The sequence below is a fragment of the Falco biarmicus genome, chromosome 8 (genome assembly GCF_023638135.1).
Source record: "Falco biarmicus isolate bFalBia1 chromosome 8, bFalBia1.pri, whole genome shotgun sequence".
Lineage (NCBI taxonomy): Eukaryota > Metazoa > Chordata > Aves > Falconiformes > Falconidae > Falco > Falco biarmicus.
The window spans coordinates 42618468-42640315 of NC_079295.1; the positions used below are offsets into that span (position 1 = coordinate 42618468).

The window sequence follows — 21848 nt, forward strand, 5'->3', positions numbered from 1 at the left end:
ACACCTTCTCAGCCATACTAAAAAAGGAGACTCCACATACAAAGTACCGACAGGCAGTGTCTTCTACAGGTCAGCACTAATTCTTGCCATCTTGGAAAGTGTTATGTACAGTTTTCAGCACTGGACTAACAGGTGTGATAAGTTTTTAGAAGTCCAAAAAATAGAAACAACTCTTGAAATGTAACACTGTAAATTATGAAAAAGAAACTGCTTCTATACAGTTTGTTTAGTTACTCCAAGTTGAAGTCATAGCCCTAGTTTAGAGTTTGCTTAAGGTCCGCTAAGGTTTGCATGCCATTAAATATTTCATGTGTTCCAAGGGAAACAAACAAACAAAAAGATATCTTTAGGACTAAAGGAAAGCCCTAGCCTCATTCAACACACAAAGTATTTTTTTTTCTGTGACATTTTCAAGAAAATCTAAATGCCATAGCAAGCGTTGAGAAAAATAAATGGCATGGAATGATTAATAACACACACAGAAGGAGGCAATACAAACCAGACTGTTCTATCAAAAGAACATATCCCTTATCAATATTTGCAGCATATCACTCTATATATTAACTGATAAGGTTTAATGTTATTTATTTGTGCTTTCCTTCGAAGCTTTTATTAATCATGTTATTTTAATCACATGTAAATATCACAGTCCTATTAAAATAGCTTATAAACAGCAAATTAAATATTTCATTCATTGCATCTGCTGCTTTAGGATTTAACCTGCTAGTTTAATATTTTAAGTAAATTCAAAGATAAGAGCTTTTAGGTTTTTACGTTACATATTAAACCCATCAGAATGCACTTCATAATCACGGTGATACCATAATCAGTACTTCTACAGAATTTTATTTCAGTAAGAGAAGCCACTAAATCCCTTTGGGACGAGCATTTTAAAGACTATTTAGCAGATTAAAGCAGAACATAATGGTCACTCACTATTAATGTGATGGTGCTCTGTGATAGCAGCTGTTTCAAAATTACAAGGTTTGCTGACAGCAACAGTACTGCAGGATAAACCCAATTTCATGTGTATAATTAAGCATCTTCCCTGATAACCAGTTTCACTACTTAGTTTTGCAGTCAAAAGTTTCAACAATACTCAGGCTGGCTCAGCAGAATGGCTTCCACAAAGAAAACACAAGCTTAGCAGTCAACAGTGACCGTAAATACCTTTTGTTACAGATGTAAAAGCAGACCAAGGAGGAGTAATGGAAACTTGCAATTTTGGCCACAGGTTATCTTTGCAAGCTAGACTAACTACTTAGAGGAAGCAAATATTGTGTATGTTCCTACAACACAAGCCTTCTTAAAAACTTACCCAGAAAGGACATAATCATTAAATTTTCTTTTAAGTGCATCAATATTTTTAGGACACTAACACAAAACTCATTGCTTGTTCTTGAAAACAAATTAGCATCTGCAATTTGAAACAGTTTAATGTTCAATTTATTTAAAAAAAAAATCAAACCAAAACAACCCCTATATGCACATTTCCCAGATACATGAACCCTAAGTACTCAACAGCCACATAAGAACAGCGTAACACAGTGTTTGGTGCACACGACTTCAGCCTGGTGTTTCCTATGAAGTTCTGCCAGCTAAACCTGCTTTTCAAAAAGCATTGCCGTGCACATCTCCATCCCCAGTGGTGTGAATCCTCTCATCAAAACTTGTCAGTCAAATTAATCCGTCTCATCAAATGACAGCAGCCATCAGTTATGCATACAAAGCCAGTCCTCCAATGACAAATAGCACTAATGCCTGTAAAACAGACCAGGCACAATATTTAATAGCATTGCCTGCTGTCACCCTGATCTGAAACCTGTCTCCCCCCCGAAATTCCTGGAATATTTTAGAGATGCCTTTTTCCATAAGTCCCCCTCTTCCACAAGCAGAGAGGAAGCCTCTAACAGTAAACAGTAAGAAATGGTGGTAGGTCAACAAAAAGGCATGGAAACCAAGAAAAAAAATCAAGGTTGTGTTTCACACCCAAGTCTTCAGAACCATAAAACGCCCCAAACAGCAATGACCAACGCTGCACTTGGGCTCTTCCAGCTCTCAGCAACACCCACTGACTGGGGGGGACACAAGCTCAGCTGGGATGCTGGAGTGCTTCGATACAGGTTGGCACAACTAGTGGGGCAAGCCTGAGAACAGGTACTGCCATACATGTCAGCTCTGTTTCTCGTTTCATACACTCCAGAACTGCAAACCAGCCCTCCAAACTTTCCTCTTCCCACACTCCCTTCTCTTTCCCTCCACTACTCTCCTTTTAAAATGGGAAACAAATCAAATCAGGTAATGTACATTTGGAGAAGCTATTGAAAAAAATGTAATTGCATCCACAAAATACACATAAAATGCATTGAGAAGGCACGCCTGCCTGATTTGCTAGCAAAAAGCACTCTCTTCTAAAATATCACAGCAAAGAAACAAACCGGAATAGATGCTCAAACATAAAAATATGTAGGCAATTTAAAATTACCTTGTTTACAAGCCAGTCAAATGCAAGCTCATAAACTGACCCTGCAGCGTAAACACTGCAAAACCAAGCACCTCGCTTTGTACCTGCTGTCATGCGAAGCCAAAAAAATGGCTCACCCACAAAGAGTGCCGGATAAGGAACAGGGTAAAGCAAGTGCAGTGGTGCAGCTCTGTGGGCCTTCAGCTTCTTCAGCCCGTTGGGACCCATCAACACCTCTCCTCCCCTTAAGGTATTTGTTATGTAGACACCAGTGTCACTTCTGTCCTCTACAAAAGACTCAAAAACACTTGCCAGAGGATACACTGAAGTTTCCCTGAACCCTCAGAGGAAATCACAGTCAGCTCTGCCTGCCATGATAGATGTCCCATGCTAATCTGATCCACTCTTCCACTGTCAACAGGAAGGCTTGATGTTTACCAGGCTTCACCAAGAACTCCACACCTTCTACACCCTGAAGAGCAGCATAGCTACTATGTGACGCTTAGCACTGCTTACTCATGGCTCCTGTGCTTTCCACGCTCTCACCCAGCCAGCACGTTTGTACATGGAGGCCTGTCAAATGAAAACTCCCTCCTCTTGTACCCATGTGGCCCTCTGGGAGCAGATGTGGTCCCGGTGAGAATATGAAGGCTGCCCTATGGCAAACTCCTACAACTTTTGAGGTTTCCTTCCCTGCCAGCATGACAAATTTAACAGCATCTGTTTTTTTGCTTAACATGAGCTCCAGCTGAAAAATAATCTTGAAGGATAACTACTTCACAGATGCTGAGACATGGACTTTGATCAGAAGAAACAGATGTAGGAGGGATGCATTCTCCAAGATCTTTTCAGTGCCAAGAGAATATAAACTTGCAAAAAATGCTATGACTTATACTCTGTAGTCCTCCAATTAATGAACAAACACTAGACTTGAGCTTACTGTTACAGAAATCACGATAAAAGCAAAATTAGTTTCTTTTTATTGCTGCTTGGTATATTTTTAAAAACCCACAAAGAATTAAAAACACAATTAATCATTTTTAACTGGATCAGTTCCCTGATCCGACTTGCCATCCAGCTGTACAAAAAACTATGCCAACACAAGAAAGGAGAGATACCAGTAAAATGAGCAGCTGGGAAGGGGATGGGAACTGTTTGCTGGTATTACTGCCAAAAGAAGAAATGCTTGTCAAGCTACTGCCTTAAAACACTGTCACCACCTCTTCCAGAAGAGAAAGTAATGCTTTACCACTGCATGCTTAAGTCAAGTTTTTCAGGACCATCCCTCTACCACACAACATCAAAAAGGTGAGCGGAACATCACCCTTGCCAGCCTAACTGCACATTTCCCCTCTTTCAGAAGAAAGGGATGGGTAATACACAGAAATACGACCAAAAGACAAGGGGGGAAGGGGGGGGGGGGGGGGGGGGGGGGCTAATGCTATGCAACTGGGAAACACATGGCAATCCTCAAAAGCCTCCCTGTTTACATCTTTTCAAACGTCAAGTCTTCAGTTTCTAAAGATCCTGGCATAATGCCAAAGTGTCCCAGATCTGCATTCATAATGAAGTGTTGTAACACATGTTCACTCTTACAAGCCTGGAATCACCATGCAGAGCTTGCTGCCGGCATACCCTGCAGTGTTCACCCAGCACCTCTCTCTGGGCCTGCTGCATTTTCCACCATGCACAACCAGCACTGGATTCCCTCAGGTTTGCAAAAACAAAAGCAACACAGTTCACTTCTAATACAACACTAAGAATTCTGCAGACATGTTGGAATCTATACTCGCAATGGCAGAACACAAGGACAACTGCAAGGGCAAGAAGGGGAATCTTAAAATAATCTATATGAACATGAAAAGAAAGAAAAGGAACTGAGAGAACCTCACAGCCCCCTAAACTCCCCAAGAATACACCCCAAAAGTTCTGCAGAAATCTCTGCCAAAGTAACCAATGTGACACTTTGATTCCTACCAAAAGTGTATCATGCTGTTACACAAGTGCCTCACTGACTGCTTCTGCTGGAAACTTATATCCCGTTTAACTTACAGCATTAGCATTTGACACTGACACAGCGAAATCAGCAATCCTGACCTGACAACAGCTCTACCTCTATGCTGTCTAGCACACACGACCTTCAAACTTGTTATTTCAGCCCTGAACTCCCTTGAGCCAGGCTTGCCAATAATGCCAAATAACATGTCAGTTAAAAACCCTAGAAATACTAGAACTTTTTTTTCCACTTGTGTCAATTTTGATGTTAGAGAAAACAAGCACTTAAGTGCTGATTTAGCACAAAGAACTTTTCAATTTGATATGGCATTTGCTAAAGACTGTCATCACTAAAATAAAAGATTTTCTAACGACTGCTCTGCTCACCAAAGCTATGTGAAATAAAATCTTGTCTGCACATAAATATTCCCACTCTTACACAAAGCCATTCTAAGTATGTAAAAACAAAGTTCATATATGAAAAGTGAAGAACTAAAAAAATTGAGGACTATTCCAGATTGTTGTTTCACAGAAGATAAAGCAGAACCATACGGATGAAACCCAGAAATTTAACGCCATGCACCTTTGTTTGTTTGCCTTGCCTTTGTATAACCCAATTAGAAAATTGTAGCTTTGATTTAATTAAGGATTATAGGCATGATGACACTGTAGTCATATGACTTGCATTTCCAGTAACACTGCATGGTCCACTTGGTCCTTGCTGAAAAGGCCACCCTACCTGTAATGATTCCATAATAATAATGATCCCCCACAAATAATAATAATACCATAATAATGATTTTCTAAAAAGCTCCTAATGGCAAACAGAAATTTTTACTGGCAAGGCACTATAACACTTAGCCTTAATAATTATATAATATTCTAACAAAATGGGACCAAAAATAGAATATTAAAGTAATTTTTGCACTGTAAATCCAGTTCACTGAAAAGGCTTTTCAGGATACAATTTTTGCTTAAAATGCGAGTCTGACATTAGGTTTCATTGATTCAATTGGCCAATAACCTGAAAATCAAACAATTCCATCTGTCAGACAACCTGCAAACTACAAGAAAACCACTGAAAAGACTAGGTAGGGTTTAACAGAGACTTGTACACCAGAGCCTAGAATGCACCAAAACTGAAGTTACCAATAGTCACATATTATAAAGCATCCCTCATAATATAATTAAAAACAACAAAAAAACCCCAAACAAACAAAAAGTAAGGCTCCAATATATTAAAAAAATAATAATCAGGGCAGGCCGGGGGAGCAGACCAGTAATGATCTCAAAACTGAGAAAGAAATGCCATAAAATTTCAGGCTCCGAATTTAGGAATTTCGATTGGTCAAATCAAGGCAAAGCCACAGATTGAGTACTGGAAAATGTGTCCCTACATTTCAAAAAAAGAAACACCCAAGCAACATCCAAAAAAACCCACCCCAATTAGCTTATCCTCAAATATTTGCAAGACTTTAGACCAAACACTGAAGACAAGAATTATTACAGACTGAGAAATGAAGGGGAAACATGGTGACTTATAACAGAAAGCAGCTACTCTTCTGGGCAAGGACATCTTATTAAAGACTAATCTAGCATCAATGGTCTGTTCAGATTGCACAGAAACATTCCATAGGATGCCACATGTGACTTATTAGCTACAGTTCTTGGATCACTCTACAAGTAACATAAAATCTCCCCACCCTCATTACAGTGCTTTATTCCCCGAATGCCTCAAAAATCAGTTTTGCAATCAATATTGATACATTCTGGCTGGTACTGACAGCAAAGCCAAGGGTCTTACAGGGAAGCCAGCAGACAGTTGGAAGGTATCATTAGTAAATGCAGAAGCGAAAGCAACACGTGAGGGGAAATGTAAACCTTTGAGGACTGAATTAGGTAGAAAAAGGTAACAGTAGGACAAAACACAAATTCAGAGTCAATAAAAGATTCTCCTACAAACTAAGTGCTCAGCAGTTGTAAACAAGAGGAGAATGACGAGTACACCAAGTTTAGCACAAGAGGATACAGGCCACCAAGGTAAAGCAGCCACAAGAAGGCAAATACAACCCTAGAATAAAACACCCCAGGTAAACATTTCAGCAAAGCACACGGAAACATGAAGTGTTACCATACAAGCTATCAGCAATCTGCGATACGGTGCACAATTCTGGATGCCAGTCAAACTACACAGAAAAATACTTCCTACTGCCTTGATCATGTCAACAATCTTATGAAAGAAGGCTAACTAAACAAAAGATGAAAGGGAATAGGCTTGTTCTCGATTGAAGGAGCAACTACTTAAGAAATGAAGGTTGTTTAAGAGGAAGGATAACGCTGGGAAAACAGCAAGTGCACATGAACTAAACCATGAACTGATTTAGACAGGAAATTAAAAAGCTTCCAACACTAAAGAACTGAAGTTTTGGGGTATCTGCTCAATAAGAAAAACAGATGAAAGAAACCACATGCCTCTAAAACACCATTCCATAGGTTAATCTTGGGACACTGCAACTATATACAAAGCCACCAAAGCAGATGCCAAGGAATTCAACCTCCGCACAGCTCTGTAAAAAGGTAAACACAGGGGTTGAGAACTAAAAAAGCAAAACCAGCTGTGGCAAATCAAAAACGCGTTTACCTACATTTTCTAAACATGACCCAAGTAAAGACCAGTACTAGATGTACAGCTTGAAAGGCAAGCTGGATCAACCTCACTGCTTGCTGCTAACAAAAGCGGGGTCCTGTTCTTCCCATTAACTTTTTCAGGGGTGCCCTGCTTCCTCTTTTCACTATCATTTCACAACCTTTGTTGAGCTGATTCAAGTCATTGAACTTTCAAACTCAGCACCTTCATAGACGATCCAAATACTTTCTTCTGGCAAACCAGTTTTCTGCTAAAAAGAACCGAATCAGCTCAATGGTGAATCAAAGAAAACCCAGCTGGGTGGATGGGGCCACGGGAAGGGATCTCTCCTTTCCAGTAGCATGAGGCCATCAGCTGAGCTTGACTGGTTTCTTGGTATGTAACTTCCTTTTTCAAATGAAAAAGAAAACAAAATGTAAAAAAGTTAAATCCTGGCATGCATATTTAAAAACTATCACGTAAATACTGCAAGTTAAAATACAGACTATCCACACTTGGTAACCTGATATTCTGGGTGGTCTAATTTACAACAGAATAATAATTTTTTAAAAAGCTCCTAATGGCAAACACAAAGTTTTCCTGGCAAGGGACTGTAAGATTTAGCCTCAATAATTACAAAGTTCCTACTCCACTGCACTTGTTTAACTGTAGTAAGTACAGACAGTTACACTCAGTATATGTACAACGAAGTTTAAGAAACTACGAGCGAACAGACTGCCACTTTTGAAACACTACAGGACTAAAACATTTAGGTCTGCCCAAGAATCCTGCAGAGTTGTGACCGTTCCCTGTTCAAAAAAATCTTCACTTGTGCAAATACATTATTTAGAGCCATGTGGAAGCTAAGTCAGGCAAAACACACATAAAACTTCACAAGGTATTTGAAATAACTGGGCTATGCGCAGCTGGTCTGGCAAGTTTCTACTTTCATTTCAATCATAGGTCAACATTACAAACCCCTCAGTTGTGAGGGGAAAGGGAATGCTTTTATTACACAAACTTTGCAGCCACGTTAAGAAAACAGTACTAGTTATATTCAACAAAGAAGAGACGGTGTGGTAACAGAAGAGCTCACAACAGCCTCTTCCACCTGCTTACATCGCGGCTTTGACAAAAATCCCAAGAACGCTGAATTCTTCTCTTACCTAAAATTCCAGTGTAACAATGTAAATCTAAATCTGACTCTAGTATCTAGCTTAATTTAATTGCTTTTCCCAGTGCTTCGACTCAGGATAGTGTTTAAAAAAAAACAGACCAACAAAAATACCCTGAAAAAGCAACACACTGAGCAAGTTTGGTGCTCGAGAAAGAATAAGCCAAAGCAGAAACACAAAACAACCGAGTCATCGCCTTCATGCCGTCGATGGCACCAACTCCCAAGGCGCCCCATGGCTTTGTGATGGGAAGAAATGTCACCCCAGGCGCGACTCCGTGACCCCAGCTCAGGCGGGCCGGCCGCCCACCGAGCCGGCTGGGCACCGCGGCCCCCGCCCGGCCGCCGTGACCCCCTCTCCTCGGGAGCCCAGCGCCCGCCGCGGGCAGGCGGAGGTGGGGAGAGGAGAGGGGGCAGGAGGAGGCCGCCGCCCCGCCGCCCCCGGCCCTGCCGGCCAGCCAGGCCCAGCCGCCGCCCCGCCTCCCCGCGCCCCGCTCGCTCACCCACGTCCTGCTCGAAGGGGTTGGGAGCGAAGAGCGGCATGTCGGCAGCCCGCCCGCCCGCTCAGCCGCCCGCTCAGCCGCCCGGCCTCAGCACTGACGCCCCGGCCAGCGGCCGCCAGACCCACCGCCGCCGCCCGACCGCCGCCGCCTCAGGCCCCCCCGCAGCTGCCCGGCGCGCCGGGCCGCGGGGCGGAGGAAACGCCGCGGCAGCACCGCAACGAGGCGCCGGCCAGGCGGGGGGGCGCGGGAGGGCGCCGGTGCTGCCCGGCGGGGCGGTGGGGAGCGGGGCGGGCAGCGGCGGCGGCAGCGGCAGGCGCTCGCTCGGGCAGCCCGGTGGGCCGGGGGCCTCGCGGGGGCGGAGGCCCCGCCCCGTTGCCGCCTCTCCGGCGCGGTCGCTGCCTGGGACGTCACGGGAGGCGCCATCTTGCGGCGGCGGCCGCCGGCCGGGAACTGCTTCTCGTCCCTCCGGTTTTCCCCGTGCGGTCGCGGTCGCTCGATGTTTCCCTCCCCCGGTGTCAGAACTCGACTGTAAAAGCTGCCTGAGGGCACGGGTTTTGTCGCCTCGGTGGGGGTGAGGAGGGCGGGAGGCCGGCGCCCGGCCGCGGGTGTGTGGCGGCGCGGGGGCTGCGCCTGAGGCGATGGTGGCGGAGGCGATGGTGGCTGGCGGAGGCGTGCTTGCGGCTGTACGGCTTTTGGGGTGTATGGCTGAGGGGGTATGCCTCGTCCTGAGGGAGGAGAAACTGTGCAGCCTTCTGCCGGCTGTGTAGCCAGGAGGAGAAGCTCCCCAAAAAGCCCTTTTCCGGGCACCCCCAGCCCCGGCTCCGTAGCCCCTGTTCGCAAGAACCTGGGCGCCCCAGGCCGCGGCCCCGTGTGCCTCCCTTCTCTGAGGAGTAATGTGGCTTCAAGTGAGCTTAGGCCAGCCCCGGGGTGTGAGTCAGTGGTTTCATCCCCAGCATCGTGTGCTTTTTGGAATATGCACAGTCATACGTTGTGGAGCCGAGTCTTGGGGTAGTCGTGAGGCTTAGTCATCACCACGGTAGTGTCAGCACATTAGTCAGAGGCTATTTTTGACCTCTTCATCAAGAGAACTCATGGAAAAGTGAGGCACAGCAGCATGACAGTGGCTGCATCGCTATTCGAAGGGTAGGACTTTGAGATTCCTGAAAGCTTTCTGTATGATTCAGTGATACTTTCCTGCCCACTCATCTCAAATTTGTGGGGCCACATTTCTTTTTTCATCTCTTGATACACAAGTATAAAACTTAAAGATACATGAGTTTCACTTAAATGTGTAAATAATATTTTTCAGCGTCTTTTGTAAGCCATTTTAGATTCTATATTAGAAATTAAATTCTTATTTCTTCAAAAATTATAGCACGTTTTGTATATCAGAAGCATTTATTTTAAATCATCTGGGATCTGTGATGGCACAGTATTATCAAATGTGCTGGTTTTGTTTGATCATGAAATTGCATCAGCAGTTCGCTTGCCCCGGTGTTATGTCCACCTCACCTCCGATGGAGTTTCCATTTTATTCCCATTTTCCAGAGTTTGAAGCAGTCTGAAGGTGGCACCCTTGTCTCACTTCCATGGCCATCATTGCCCATGCTGAACTGACTGCTAGAAATGAACCCTTTGTGTCAGATTTTTAAGGCAAAATGGGGTGCCTTTCCCTCAGTCTTAAATTTCCTAATTACATTGAAACTTGTAATTTCACTTAATGAATCAGGATGAATAAAAATGGCACTAATTTTTTTAATTGCTTTAAAAAAGGAAGGATGAATCAGTTTGTGCAGAAATGCAGTAAACACTAATGTCTGGCTGAAATAGAAAATTATAATGAGTTCTGTATAATTCAAGACAATGAGCTTTCTCTTTTACTAACTCCGTGGTATCACATGTGGTGCGATAATCACAGCAGCTGCACATGGAAATGAATGGTTATGTTCTCCAGTTTTCAGATCCTATAATGTCCCTTTTGTCACCTTAGTGTTGAATCAGATGTCATACCTTTTCATGTACGTTTGCTCCATTTTTTACCTGGTCATGGTGGGACAGTGCACCTGAGATCTGCTGTGCCTCCTAGAAATGAAGAACTGGAAAGGGCCATCTGCTGAACATAAGCCCCCCAGGTTCAAGCAGTCATGTGGAACATAGAGTCCAGAAACATCTACAGAACTTCTGCTCTAGGTGACACAACAATCAAAGCCATGGGATGTTTCCCAATGGAAAAGCCTAAATCCCACAATAAATGATAAAATCCACAGCAATAATAAGACCTGGGAACAGAAAAGAAAGGATTAGAGCACTACCACTTATCCCGAGTCATGCAGTTACAAACTACTCACATGTTAAGGAGAACTCCTAGGAAGCGCTAGAGAGGAGGATGGAAAAACAACTATTAAAAAAGAAGTTATTTCTAAGCCTGTTTTTCCAGACTCCAGATCTGGCAATCTGTTTATCCCCAAGTACTGAGCAGCCTGTGTGCCCGTGGCTCAGGTACTTTACCATCTTAGGATGACCTGCAGGCTTTGGTGCCCGTATCACTGACGGCTCAATGGGGCTTTGCAGGAATTTGATGTTTCCCCTTCCTTACACCCCTGTCATGCACCAGAGGGGCCAACTCTGAGCTTTCCCCCTTACTTCAGTAATGATGTGTTGTCATAATATTTAATCTCAAACCTTAACTTTTGTAACAGATGTTTTAAAGGACAATTTATATTGTCCACAGTGTTTGCTTTTAGAAATCTTGGGTAACTCTCAGGAAGCTTTTTCCTACTGCACAGAAGCAGCTTGCTAAGGCTTGTAGCTTTGTTTTGCATCTGACTGGATTCTCTTTTATTTCTCCAGCTGCCCTCTAGTTTACTTTGTGGTTTACTGAAATATTTTTTTTCCTCTTTTTGTAATGGTCTCTCTCCTCTGGTGTTCTGTGTAGGAGTCATGCAGACAGAGAAACTGATAAAACAGAAATGCTGAAAATAATTCTGTATAAAGTGTTTCAAGATGTACATGAGGACTCTCTTCCCCTTGGTTCTTCTGATTTTACTGTTAGGTGATGCTTGTGATGCAGGAAGTTGGTGAGGAGCATGCTTTTTAAAGGGTTAATATTCTGTGCTTTTATGGCTCTGCTCAGCAGATGAACAGACTTTGTATCCATCATGCCCTTGCATGAGAAACGATACTGCATTAAAGAAGTATGGAAAAGCTTGAGCGTTTTTAATAACAAATTTTACTGCACGCACAGCCTGATGCCACTTAAATGGAACATACTCTTGCTGTTTAAAGACTTTGATTCATTATTGTTAAGTTTTCTTTGGCTGTTGTTATTCAGCTCAGGCACTCAAGTTTCCTCATAGAAGCATCTCAGACGCTTTTTCATGCATGGCTATTGCAGCACACTTGGAAACGAGTTGATGTTAACTGGAATACATTTATTTTTCTAATCATAGATTTTATTTTCTTGTACCTGTTGTTACATGGTGGGATTTCTTTTTCTTACATTAGCTGCCATGGAGGAGAAAGAGGGAGAGTGATTAGACAGCCAAAACAGATGCATCTCACTTGTCCCCACTTCTTTCGTGCACTCACCCAGCATCTAAATCCAGTGGTCTCCCAAATGCATAGAGACAATAAGGACCTGGTTAATGGACCTTGTTCTGGGCTTTTAGCATCTCCTTCCAAAAAATAGCCTCAGCCAGGGCAGGGCTGTGCCAGCAGGATGGGTAGCTCCTTCTGGAGCAGCCAGAAGGTCTGACCCTTAGACGCTTTGTATGCTGCTTGGCCCCAGTGTAGCTTTTTGTATGAGAGCGTTGTGGCTCCTGGAGCCACAGCTCTTGGCTCCAGATTTCCAATAGGAAACTCTACAGAGACATGGTTAGTGCTCTCCAAGGCCTTGGTTCACGAGTCTTTGGGAGATGCTCTTCCAGTGGTGTAGGCTTCTGGGGGTGCTTACAGCTCTCTGCAGTGGTACGTGAACACACAGTGCCTGTAGTGTCTGTGCGAGGTGGGAGCTCAGACAAGAACGTGTGGAGCTGGGGCATCACCTCCTCCTCTGTGCTGGGCTCGCTGTGGCAGAGCACCTCTGAGCCCGGGCTCATGGTGGTGAAGCAGCTCTGCCCATTTGTTGTTCTTTCATGGCAGCACATCAGAGGCAGGTGGACTAGGCTCGTTCTTGGACCATCTTTCCCACCTACTCGTCCCCTCCAGCCAGGAAATTGGTGTTTGGGCGTGCAGGGTAAGTGCTGCAGTGACCCAGTGAATTTGCCTCCAAGAAGTGGTTTTGTTCAGTGGTGGGTCATGTGGGAGTTCCTGTGCCCATCCCATATGGCGGTAGAAACTAAACCAGAGTCCCAGGTTTTGTCAACAAATTTGCCTCACTTTGGCACCATATGGCCTCCCAGCCACGTCCCCTTGTCTGGATAAATGTACGCCAGGGAGGAATGCGGCTGTCAGGCAATCCCAATTGTTTCACAGTGCAAGCCAAATTTCGGATCAGATGCTTCCTCTCATGAGCTCCAAAGTTCAATGTCCTTTCACTGGGAGCATTTATGCTCTGAATGAAAAATGCCGGTACGCTGCTTTGCATCTTGTTATCCGGTAACAGCATGCACCCAGACAGCATGTAAGCGATTCTTTCTGTAGAACCAGGGACCAGATTTGGATCTGTCTGCATCTCCGTCGCTGGGGTTGCATTCAGTGTACTGGGGTGACTCTTTGTACTCCTCCACTACTGACATATCCCAAAACACATAATTTTTAAGAATGCCTTATGGCTCACAGTTTTCAGGGCTGTGGCTGCAAATAGAATTCAGTGCAGGGTAAGAAGGCTGCACATTATTTTGGGATGCTCATCCTAACACAAGACTGAGTATCCAGACATACTGTGCCTTGAAGCGTATAATTTAACAAGACAATCTAGAATATGCAAATGTATGTTTTTAATTAGTTCTGAATACATACAGCCACCTGTATAGATGTTCAAGGAGGGGAGAGGACAGAGCACCACAGCTACAGCCCAGACAGCCATTGTGTCAGAGACACCTACACCACCGTGTACAGTTAATGTATGCTCAGCATTCAGCTGATTTCAAATTACAAAACTTGTCCGGTTTGTGCTGCCAGTCTTGTTTTGGTTCTCCCAACAGAAAAACAGAACAAATCAAAACAGACCCAAGTCAAGAGACCCAGGAGGTCATGAGACACATTAGCAAGCCTGACAAAATTAACCCCTGCAGGTAATGAGCAACATGGGTTAGAATTAAATGTGTCAGAAAAGGCGACGGAGTGGGAAGTAAGAGAAATCAGTAAATTAAGCCCTGGATTATGTCCTTCAGATATGATTTACAAACCCAGACTAACTCGTATCAGCAGGATCCTGAGCGTGACCTCAGCATAGTCTGCTAGAGCCGGGCTGTGCTGGGGTGTGTGTGAAACAGTTGTGTCCCCGCAGCCGGGACTGCAGCGATGATGGCAGTGACACCATCAGCACGGCTCCCGCTCCTTCGCCGGGTAAGGGCTTTTCTCCGTGGCAGAGCCATCTATAATACTGTTGGCAATTCTGAGTTTTACCTGGAATATGAGACATCCTGTACAATTTTAAACTGTTGCCCCATCAGGTCTTTTCCTCTCCTAAATGGTATCAAATACCAGGTTCTTCCTAATGACAAGGCAATTAAGGTGGGAGATAATTAAATAAAGAACAGCACAGCCCTCACCCCAATCCCAGCACCCATGGTACGTTTGAAAGCAGAGGCAGCTGACAATCTGTAGCTGGGCTGGAGGGCGGATCGAGAGGCACTTCCAGGGAGGAAGACTCAAAGAAAAGAGCTGCTCCTCAGACTGGCAGAAGGAGCGTGACAGCGGAGAGGCTGGTGCATGCCTTTCCCCAGCCAGGGGCATTGGCTAGGACCGAGCTAGTGGCCAGCCTCGCAGGGGGGATGCCAGGGGAGCCCTGCTCCCTGCCCCCTCTGGCAGCTTGCCTTTTGGGGTGCTTCCTCCAGGGTTAACCTCCAGAGGGGTTAACGGTGCCTTTGGAAGTGATCGGGAGCAGAAACATGGTTCACTCCCAGGCACATGTCCCACTCACAGCAGGATCCTGTTGTACTTCTGCATGTGAGGACAGAGGGTCACCCTGGTACCCAGATGTGGTGCCAGGATGCTTCTGCCTCAGGATCAGTGATGCTGCATGTGCAGTTCTCTGCAATGGGGAAGATTGCCTGAATTCACCGTTTTAACGGTGTTTTTAAGAAAATACTTCCTTCGGTTTTCCTGTCTTGCTTTTTCTGTATGTATTTGGAATCTGCCACAGTCTGACTGAAAGGAAATTCCCCAGGTTTCAAGGAAATGTCCTCTCCTGTGCAAACCTGGGCGAGCTCTGTTGTTGATAACACACTTGTTGGACAAGTATGATAGGGTAGGCCCTGCATGGGTGTTTTGTGGCTTGGTTCATGTTTATAAACTACTCTGAGATCTTCAGATGAAAAAGGATGTATGAGTCCAAGATAGCTGCCAAACTGTTTTTAACCTCATAAACAAATAATTTTAAATTCAAGGAGACACCGAGGAGGGCAAGATCACACAAGTGGTCTGGGAAGTTTCCATCACCCATCCTGGGAGCTCAAAATGCAGAGTTCCCTCTGTTGCTGTAAACCCAGCTAGCATTTTATCATAAATTGAGAAAAGGCTTTCTGAATTTATTTTCTAAGTTTTAAAAATGGAAAATTCATTTTTTTAGCTGGCCTCTTCCCTCTTTTGTTTCTCTATTTGTGCTGTATTCGCATGGTGTTAGAACAAAAGCTTCCTGTAAATATTAACTGAAATATGGGAATCTGTTCAGCTCCATTTGACTTTGTTCCTTTATGTCACAGACTACGCAAACGTGTTTGTTGTGGGGCCATTCACTGAAACAGCTAATTCAAACAATTGGGCAAGCTGGGCGGGGATCCCACGTCTTCACTCCTTTTTCCACTTGCAGTCAGAAAGCCGAAATCTGCAGGTCGGCAGCCCCTGCCAGCCACGGACCGTGCTCAGCAAACGGTGGACGTTTCGGAGAAGTTATGAGTTATTCATGGGCTATTTTACAAACAGATCCAGCTGATGAATAATTAACCAGAGGCAGCTGTGGGCACATGGGCTGGACCTTCTGGGCTGCCCGGCTCAGCTGTTCCCCCGGAGCTACTGGGAGGGCGGGTCGGAGGCCACGAAGGTGCTGGAGCGGGCGGCGCGTGCGGGGCGGCTGCGGGAGCGGGGGCTGCCCAGCCGGGGCAGGGGGAGGCGGGGAGGGGACCTTGCCGGGGCACACGGAGACCTTAGGGGCGGGTGGCGAGGGGCCGGGGCCGGGCTCGGGCTCTGCCCAGCGGTGCCCAGCGCCAGGGCTGGGGCCGGCGGGCACCCGCTGCGGCACAGGCGGCTCCCGCTGCCCGTGAGGGAGAGCTGCTGTGCCGGGAGGGTGCCGGGCAGCCTGGGGGGGCTCCTCCTGCCCAGCCCCCCCAGCCCAGGCTCTGTGCAGCCTGCCCGAGGGGAGCTGCCGCAGCCGGGGGGCGGCTGGGGGGGCTCCGCCTGCCCTGCAGCCCCCACCCGGCTGCGGTGCTGTGACCCATGCATAGCTCCATGGCCATGAGCTGCTGGCTCAATCACCCCGGCTCCCCTGTCCCAGGAAGCCCTTGACCTCAGCCTCCCTATTCCTTCAAGGACACGCGTCCCTTCCAAGGGCCGATGCTTCGGGAGTTTTTCTCCCTACAAAGGCACAAGTTCCCCACAACCCCGAGTAGACCAAATGCCCAGGTAGAGCATTTCCCTGCAGAGCGTTTTGGAGGCTCCTTGCAGCACGTAGAGGAAACCTTTCGCAGTCAACAGGAGTCCAGCGTGCCTGCGGGGGGCCACTGCCAATGGGCTCTCCTCGGGGGGCCGCCGGCAGGGGATGGGGAGCCTCCACGAAAGCTGAGGTTCTCCGCAGGCGCTCAGGTGGATGGCAGGCAGCAGAACTCCCTTCCAGAAACAGGCTGTTCTCCGTGTGGTGCAGGTCACACTAGTTAATATTTTAATGGAAGGCAACATCATTACAGCTCAATGTAATTAATGACTCCTGATAAGAGCCATTGTCATATTTCCTGTTCAATAGTTGCACTGCAGTCGGTGTTGGGCACTCGCTATGCAGCAATGAGTTGGCAAGGCAAAACGGGCCACCCGTGGCAAGGGACACTGCGCACAGGCGGATGCTGCGGCTGGGTGGGGGAAAATGCAAAATAAACAGCGTGGACGGCCATCTGCCACTTCCAAAGCAGCAGCCAACGCTAACACCCCATTAGGACATGAACCAAAAGCACAAATCTGGTGGCTTGGCCACCAGTGATTTTCATTTTTTTACAGAAAAGGCTTCTGGCATTTGTTAAAAAAGAGAAAAAAAAAAAAAAAAAAAGAAAGAAAAAGGAAGAGGGCCAAGGGATTTGAGGACTTGTTTAAATAATAGAAAGGCTGCTGCTGCCCGTTTTGTTTATGTCATCAGAAAAGGTTACAGCTTTGAACTTGCTCATGGGCAACCACAGTGCTGACTTAAAAATGCAGCAGAGCTGCGATGCCGCTGGTTTGCTCACCTTGCCGGAGCGGAGGCTCGCCCGGGGTGCTGCATCTGAGCAGGCTGGTTGCTCATTCCCCTGTTTCTGAACCAGAGTCACTGACCTCAGGACCAGCTGATTATTTTTTATTTTTAATATAGAAAAAGGACAGGGCAACAATCGTAAATTCCCTTCCCCAAATCATTTGATATGCTACAGCCTACCATGCCGTCTATGGAATGCTCCTGGAAATCCAAAAAAGCACAAACCGGGGGTGAGTGTCACCTGTCCTGGCTGTGACCAAAGCACATCCTCCCAGTCTGAGACCTCCTCCGGATACCGGCACTAATTAATTGGTTTTTAAAAACATTTGACTGTGTTTTGTAACATTAAACCCTAAGGTGATTCTGTTATAATTCTATAAATCACAAATCTTTTCTTACGAGAGACTTAATTTCCTGTTTATTGAGCTATCCTGCATTCTCCCTGTTCCAGTCTCCAGCCAGTGAGCAACTCCAGGAAAACGCATTCATGCAGTCCCACCTGTGTTTGGCCTTTGTCTCTAAATAAATCCATGCTGGGCTATGTACGTAGGATAAATGTACGTGAAACAGCCCAGTGGCATAGCCAGCCCAGTTTCCATGAGATAGTGATTTAATTGGGAGTTATTTAATTAACAGAATTAAATTTTATTATTTTTAATTAATTAACAGAAAAAGCATCATTTCTGGTGGCATAACCCTGCTTTGCCAGGGCCAGCCAGGTGAGGGTTTGCCTGCTGCGGTCCTGCGGCCGCAGTGGAGCCAGGCCAGGGGGAGGGGGAGAAGATTTCCCCATGCTGTCATTATAAGAGAAACTTGTGGATGTGTAAATGCCTGATCTAGACATGCTGGTGTTGTCAAATAATTCCTGTTTAACCACTTCTGACTCCCTGCATTTCCCCATCAAATACTGGATGGGGCATTTGAATACCTTCTCTTGTACCTCCCTTCTCTTACTCGTGTTGAAACCCAAACTGTTCTCCCTTGCCAGAATCTAGGAAAATGAGTACAAAGAGTAAATGAGCTGAAATACCGTGTCACACAAGTTTTCTGAATGTTTAAAAAGATGTTATTTCCTTGCTGCTCCAGAAATAGACTTGCATGACGTTTACCATGGGACATGGGGTGGGTCTGGCCGGTTTGGCTGGGGAGGAGCACCGGCGCCAGTGCCTGCTGGGCTGTGCGGGGTCTAGCAGGCGCTTAGAACTGCCCAAAAATGCACGTCATCTGGTCCAAAGGCTGTGCGTGAAATAGCTCTGTGGTTAAAGCACTGCAAGTCCTCTTTCATTTGCACTCCCGCTACTTCAAAGTCCCACTGTGGGCTTTAGGTGAACTACTCCAGGCTTACACTCTGGGTAGGATCTGGCCCTGTCTACTCACTGAACTGCGTCAGCGAGTCGCAGCGGTACATGGCAGCGGAGCTCATGAGAAAATGCCATAACGGCTCGAATGGCTCCATCGCTCCTGCCTCCAGCTCAGAAACAAGGGCCTAGCAAAGCCTGCTGTAAGGCCTTGGCACAGGAGTGTGAACGGCTGCGTGTGTTTTGAGCCATTAGTATTATTACTTTTATCCTTATGATTGCAATTATTGATGTTAATGTATTACAGAAGGGTGCTGGAAGGACTCCACTACTGCAGTGGGGTTTTCTAGTAGCTTCATTAATGCTAGCGCTAATGTGCCAGAGTAATTTGTGTGATTGACGGTTCAGGCAATGAGGTTTACCTTGTTTCAGAGGGAGGGGGGGGTTGATGGGATCATGACAGGACAGGGATCTGGGGACCAGGCAGGTCCCACCTGTGCCACCTCCCAGAGCCCACAAGGACGGCGGTGCCATGGTCCACCGCTGGCCACCACCAGCACGCTTTGGGAAGAGCTGCTCCATCACCGGGGATGCCTGTGCTGGGGATCGGCTGGGTCAGAGGGAACAGACTTTAACCGCTGCGGCTTCTGATGTATTTTAGAGGAAAGAAAACGCAGTTAAAAAAGCTGGAGGAATGTCACTGACTGCATTCTACATCTGTTACATCTCAGAAAATACTTGAAGGAGATGGAGACTTGCCAGTATTTCCAGTTCATTATAAGCAAAGAACTGTTGCTTATAGCACTTTTTTGGAGCAGAGAGTAGTCTGGTTTTAAATCCCTCAAGCAATGAGGAATCATGTACTCGGCAATGGAAATTGTTCCTTGGTAAAGCATTTACTAATTAAAAAAGTTTAATTTTTAAATTCAGTCTAAATTTCCTACCTTTACATAAACATTCTGTCTGATTTCTATGGGCATCGCCGTGTCCCTGCTAACCTCGGCTGGAGTTCACCCAGATGTCTTGCTGGTTCTCAGCACACTGGCCCACGCAGCGGCGCCGGCTGCCTGCAGGGAGCGGATCCCTGGGCTTGGGTGTGCTGCGCTCGGAAGATGCTGAAAGGCTCTCAACGTTGCGGTTGAGAGGCGGTGGTGAGGCCAAGGACAAGCGATGGGCCAGTGATGGAGCAGCCACGCAGGCGGTGTGCCACCCATTCCCAGCGGCCATGGGTACGGCGGCGCCGGTGGGTGGCACACATGGCCCCTCGGCAGCCCCCTCAGTGGCCAGCCCACACAACCCCTGCACCAGCGCCACCAACATGAAAATTAACTAAAAATGGCTGTTCCCCAGCTGTGGACTTTGCCTGCTTGTTGGCGCTCGTTCATGAGCGTGGCCTTTGGACACATGTATGCAAAGGGGCAGCTTCTCCCCGTTGCGTTTGTGCACAAGAAGGGAGGGAAGGTCCTGGGGGAAGGGGACTTGCTCCAGCGGGATGGTCTCCAGCTGGGTTTTGTGGGAAGACGTGAGCAGGCCTGATGACAAGTGGCCAGTGAACTGAATCGAGAAAACCTGAAGACATAAACAGTGAAGCAGCTTTGCTTGCAGAGGACACTGTACAAACAGATATGTATGGCTGTTACCAGGATTAAAGTTTAATTAAATTCCAGCAAGATTTTTGGGTCTTCATAAATTTCCTTTGAGCTTTCTGCCAACTGGGATATGCTCACTGGCTGCAGAATATAAAAGCGAGTGTTGTTGTGTTTTGCAAATATATTTTATAATGCATGCAAGAGCTGACTACGCAAAAGTCTCACTGGTTTCCACGATTAACAAAATTACAAAAGCACAAAGGGTAGCAGTTCTTCTTGTTTTTGACTATCCCTTAAAAACAAGAGATGGATCAAAGTATCCTGTGATTAAGTTCATTAATCACACCCACATCATGAAAAACCATTGACTCTTCTGAACCCACTTTTCACAGAGAGAGGACATGAGGAGTTGGCCAGGGTGGATTCTCATGTGGGTTGGTTGTTTATTTACCTGTTTTTCCCAAACAGGAGCCTGGATGGGTTGGCACGGCCAGGGGGCAGGGATGGCTCTGGCTGGGAGCAGCTGGGTGGGCGAGCAGCGGCAAACTCCCTGCCTAGCCCTCAGGGATCGAGGTGCACAAAAAATGCTGCTGCTTTTAGCCCGCTGGTGGGCAATCTCTAGAAGCAAGGGGATGAGCTGCAGGGGCAAGGGGCATAGAGATCTCTGTCCTGAACACGGCAGCACCGGACTGACAGACAGTGATGCACTGGAAGCCCACCCCAGGAGCAGGATTCCCCTGCCCTGTAGCGTTTGTGTCTTCCTTGCTTTTAATCCAGGGCTTGTCCCTGTCAACACAGCGACAGCTTATCTAAAGACCTTTTATCTGGCATATCTGGTAATGGAGCGCTGCACGAGCCTTCGCGAGAGGGACGTACAGATCATCACCCCTGTGCTCAGTGCCCCTTCACGTCACCCACATCACACTCATTTAAAAGGCAGTTGCAAACGTCTCTCTGGGACCCCGTACCAATCTCGCTAGAAGCGTGTTAAAGCACTTGGAAAATTCAACAGCAAACCGACAATAATGTTCCCAAGCTTGCAGATAAGCAAGAAAGGGATTTCACGTGATTCAAGCGAGGACCACAGCTCCATCCTTACAAGCGGCATCTGACTGCAGGAGGTACACTTGTGCTTCTCCGAGTGATGGAGCTGGAGGAGCTTCAACCAGCTGGGAAATCACAGCAACCCACATGGGATGTAAATATCACCTGCTATGTTTAGCAGGAAATGGAGCTTTTGTTGATGCCTGACAATTAAGTGGACACAGAGAAGAACATGTAACTAGAAGGGTCTCCCCTGTTGTGCAAACGTACAGCAACTAACCCTGGGTTATGGCCAAAGACATCCCTGTCTGAACTGCACATCGCAGCACAGACCAGGCTGTTACCTGTGCTACATCCTACCCCTTCTAAAACCACCCCACAGATGCAGTTTTGATCAGATCCTACCTTTCTGCCCCCCAGAACAAACCTGCGTAGCCTGTGGTGGGGCAGGGTCCAGGTCTGCTGCTTATGTTGGCTGCAGAGACCCGATACCAGAGGGGCTGGCTGCGGGAGGGAGGGAGCGTTTTCTCCCCCACCCTCCAAAAATGTTTTAAGTGCT

The 21848-nt window shown here is 46.5% G+C and overlaps 2 protein-coding genes across 6 annotated transcripts in view; both read right to left on the reverse strand.

The window, feature by feature from the left end:
- STAM2 (signal transducing adaptor molecule 2) overlaps positions 1 to 8906 on the reverse strand; it is a 27387-nt gene extending 18481 nt beyond the window's left edge. For 2 of the 5 annotated variants that reach the window (XM_056348621.1, XM_056348618.1), the window contains exon 1: positions 8763 to 8906. In XM_056348621.1, the coding sequence (XP_056204596.1) occupies positions 8763 to 8802 (40 nt within the window). In that variant the 5' untranslated portion in view covers positions 8803 to 8906. Of the gene's footprint in view, positions 1 to 7310; positions 8577 to 8762 lie in introns of those variants that run through there. The other 3 variants (XM_056348623.1, XM_056348622.1, XM_056348619.1) reach the window with 2 other exon arrangements.
- Positions 8850 to 19883, reverse strand: LOC130153812 (translation initiation factor IF-2-like). Its single transcript, XM_056349162.1, has 2 exons — positions 19655 to 19883; positions 8850 to 9487 (listed from the first exon to the last, which is right to left on the reverse strand). Exons 1-2 carry the CDS (start codon positions 19881 to 19883, stop codon positions 8850 to 8852), a joined length of 867 nt encoding a protein of 288 aa, XP_056205137.1.
- Positions 19884 to 21848: the final 1965 nt, after the last annotated feature.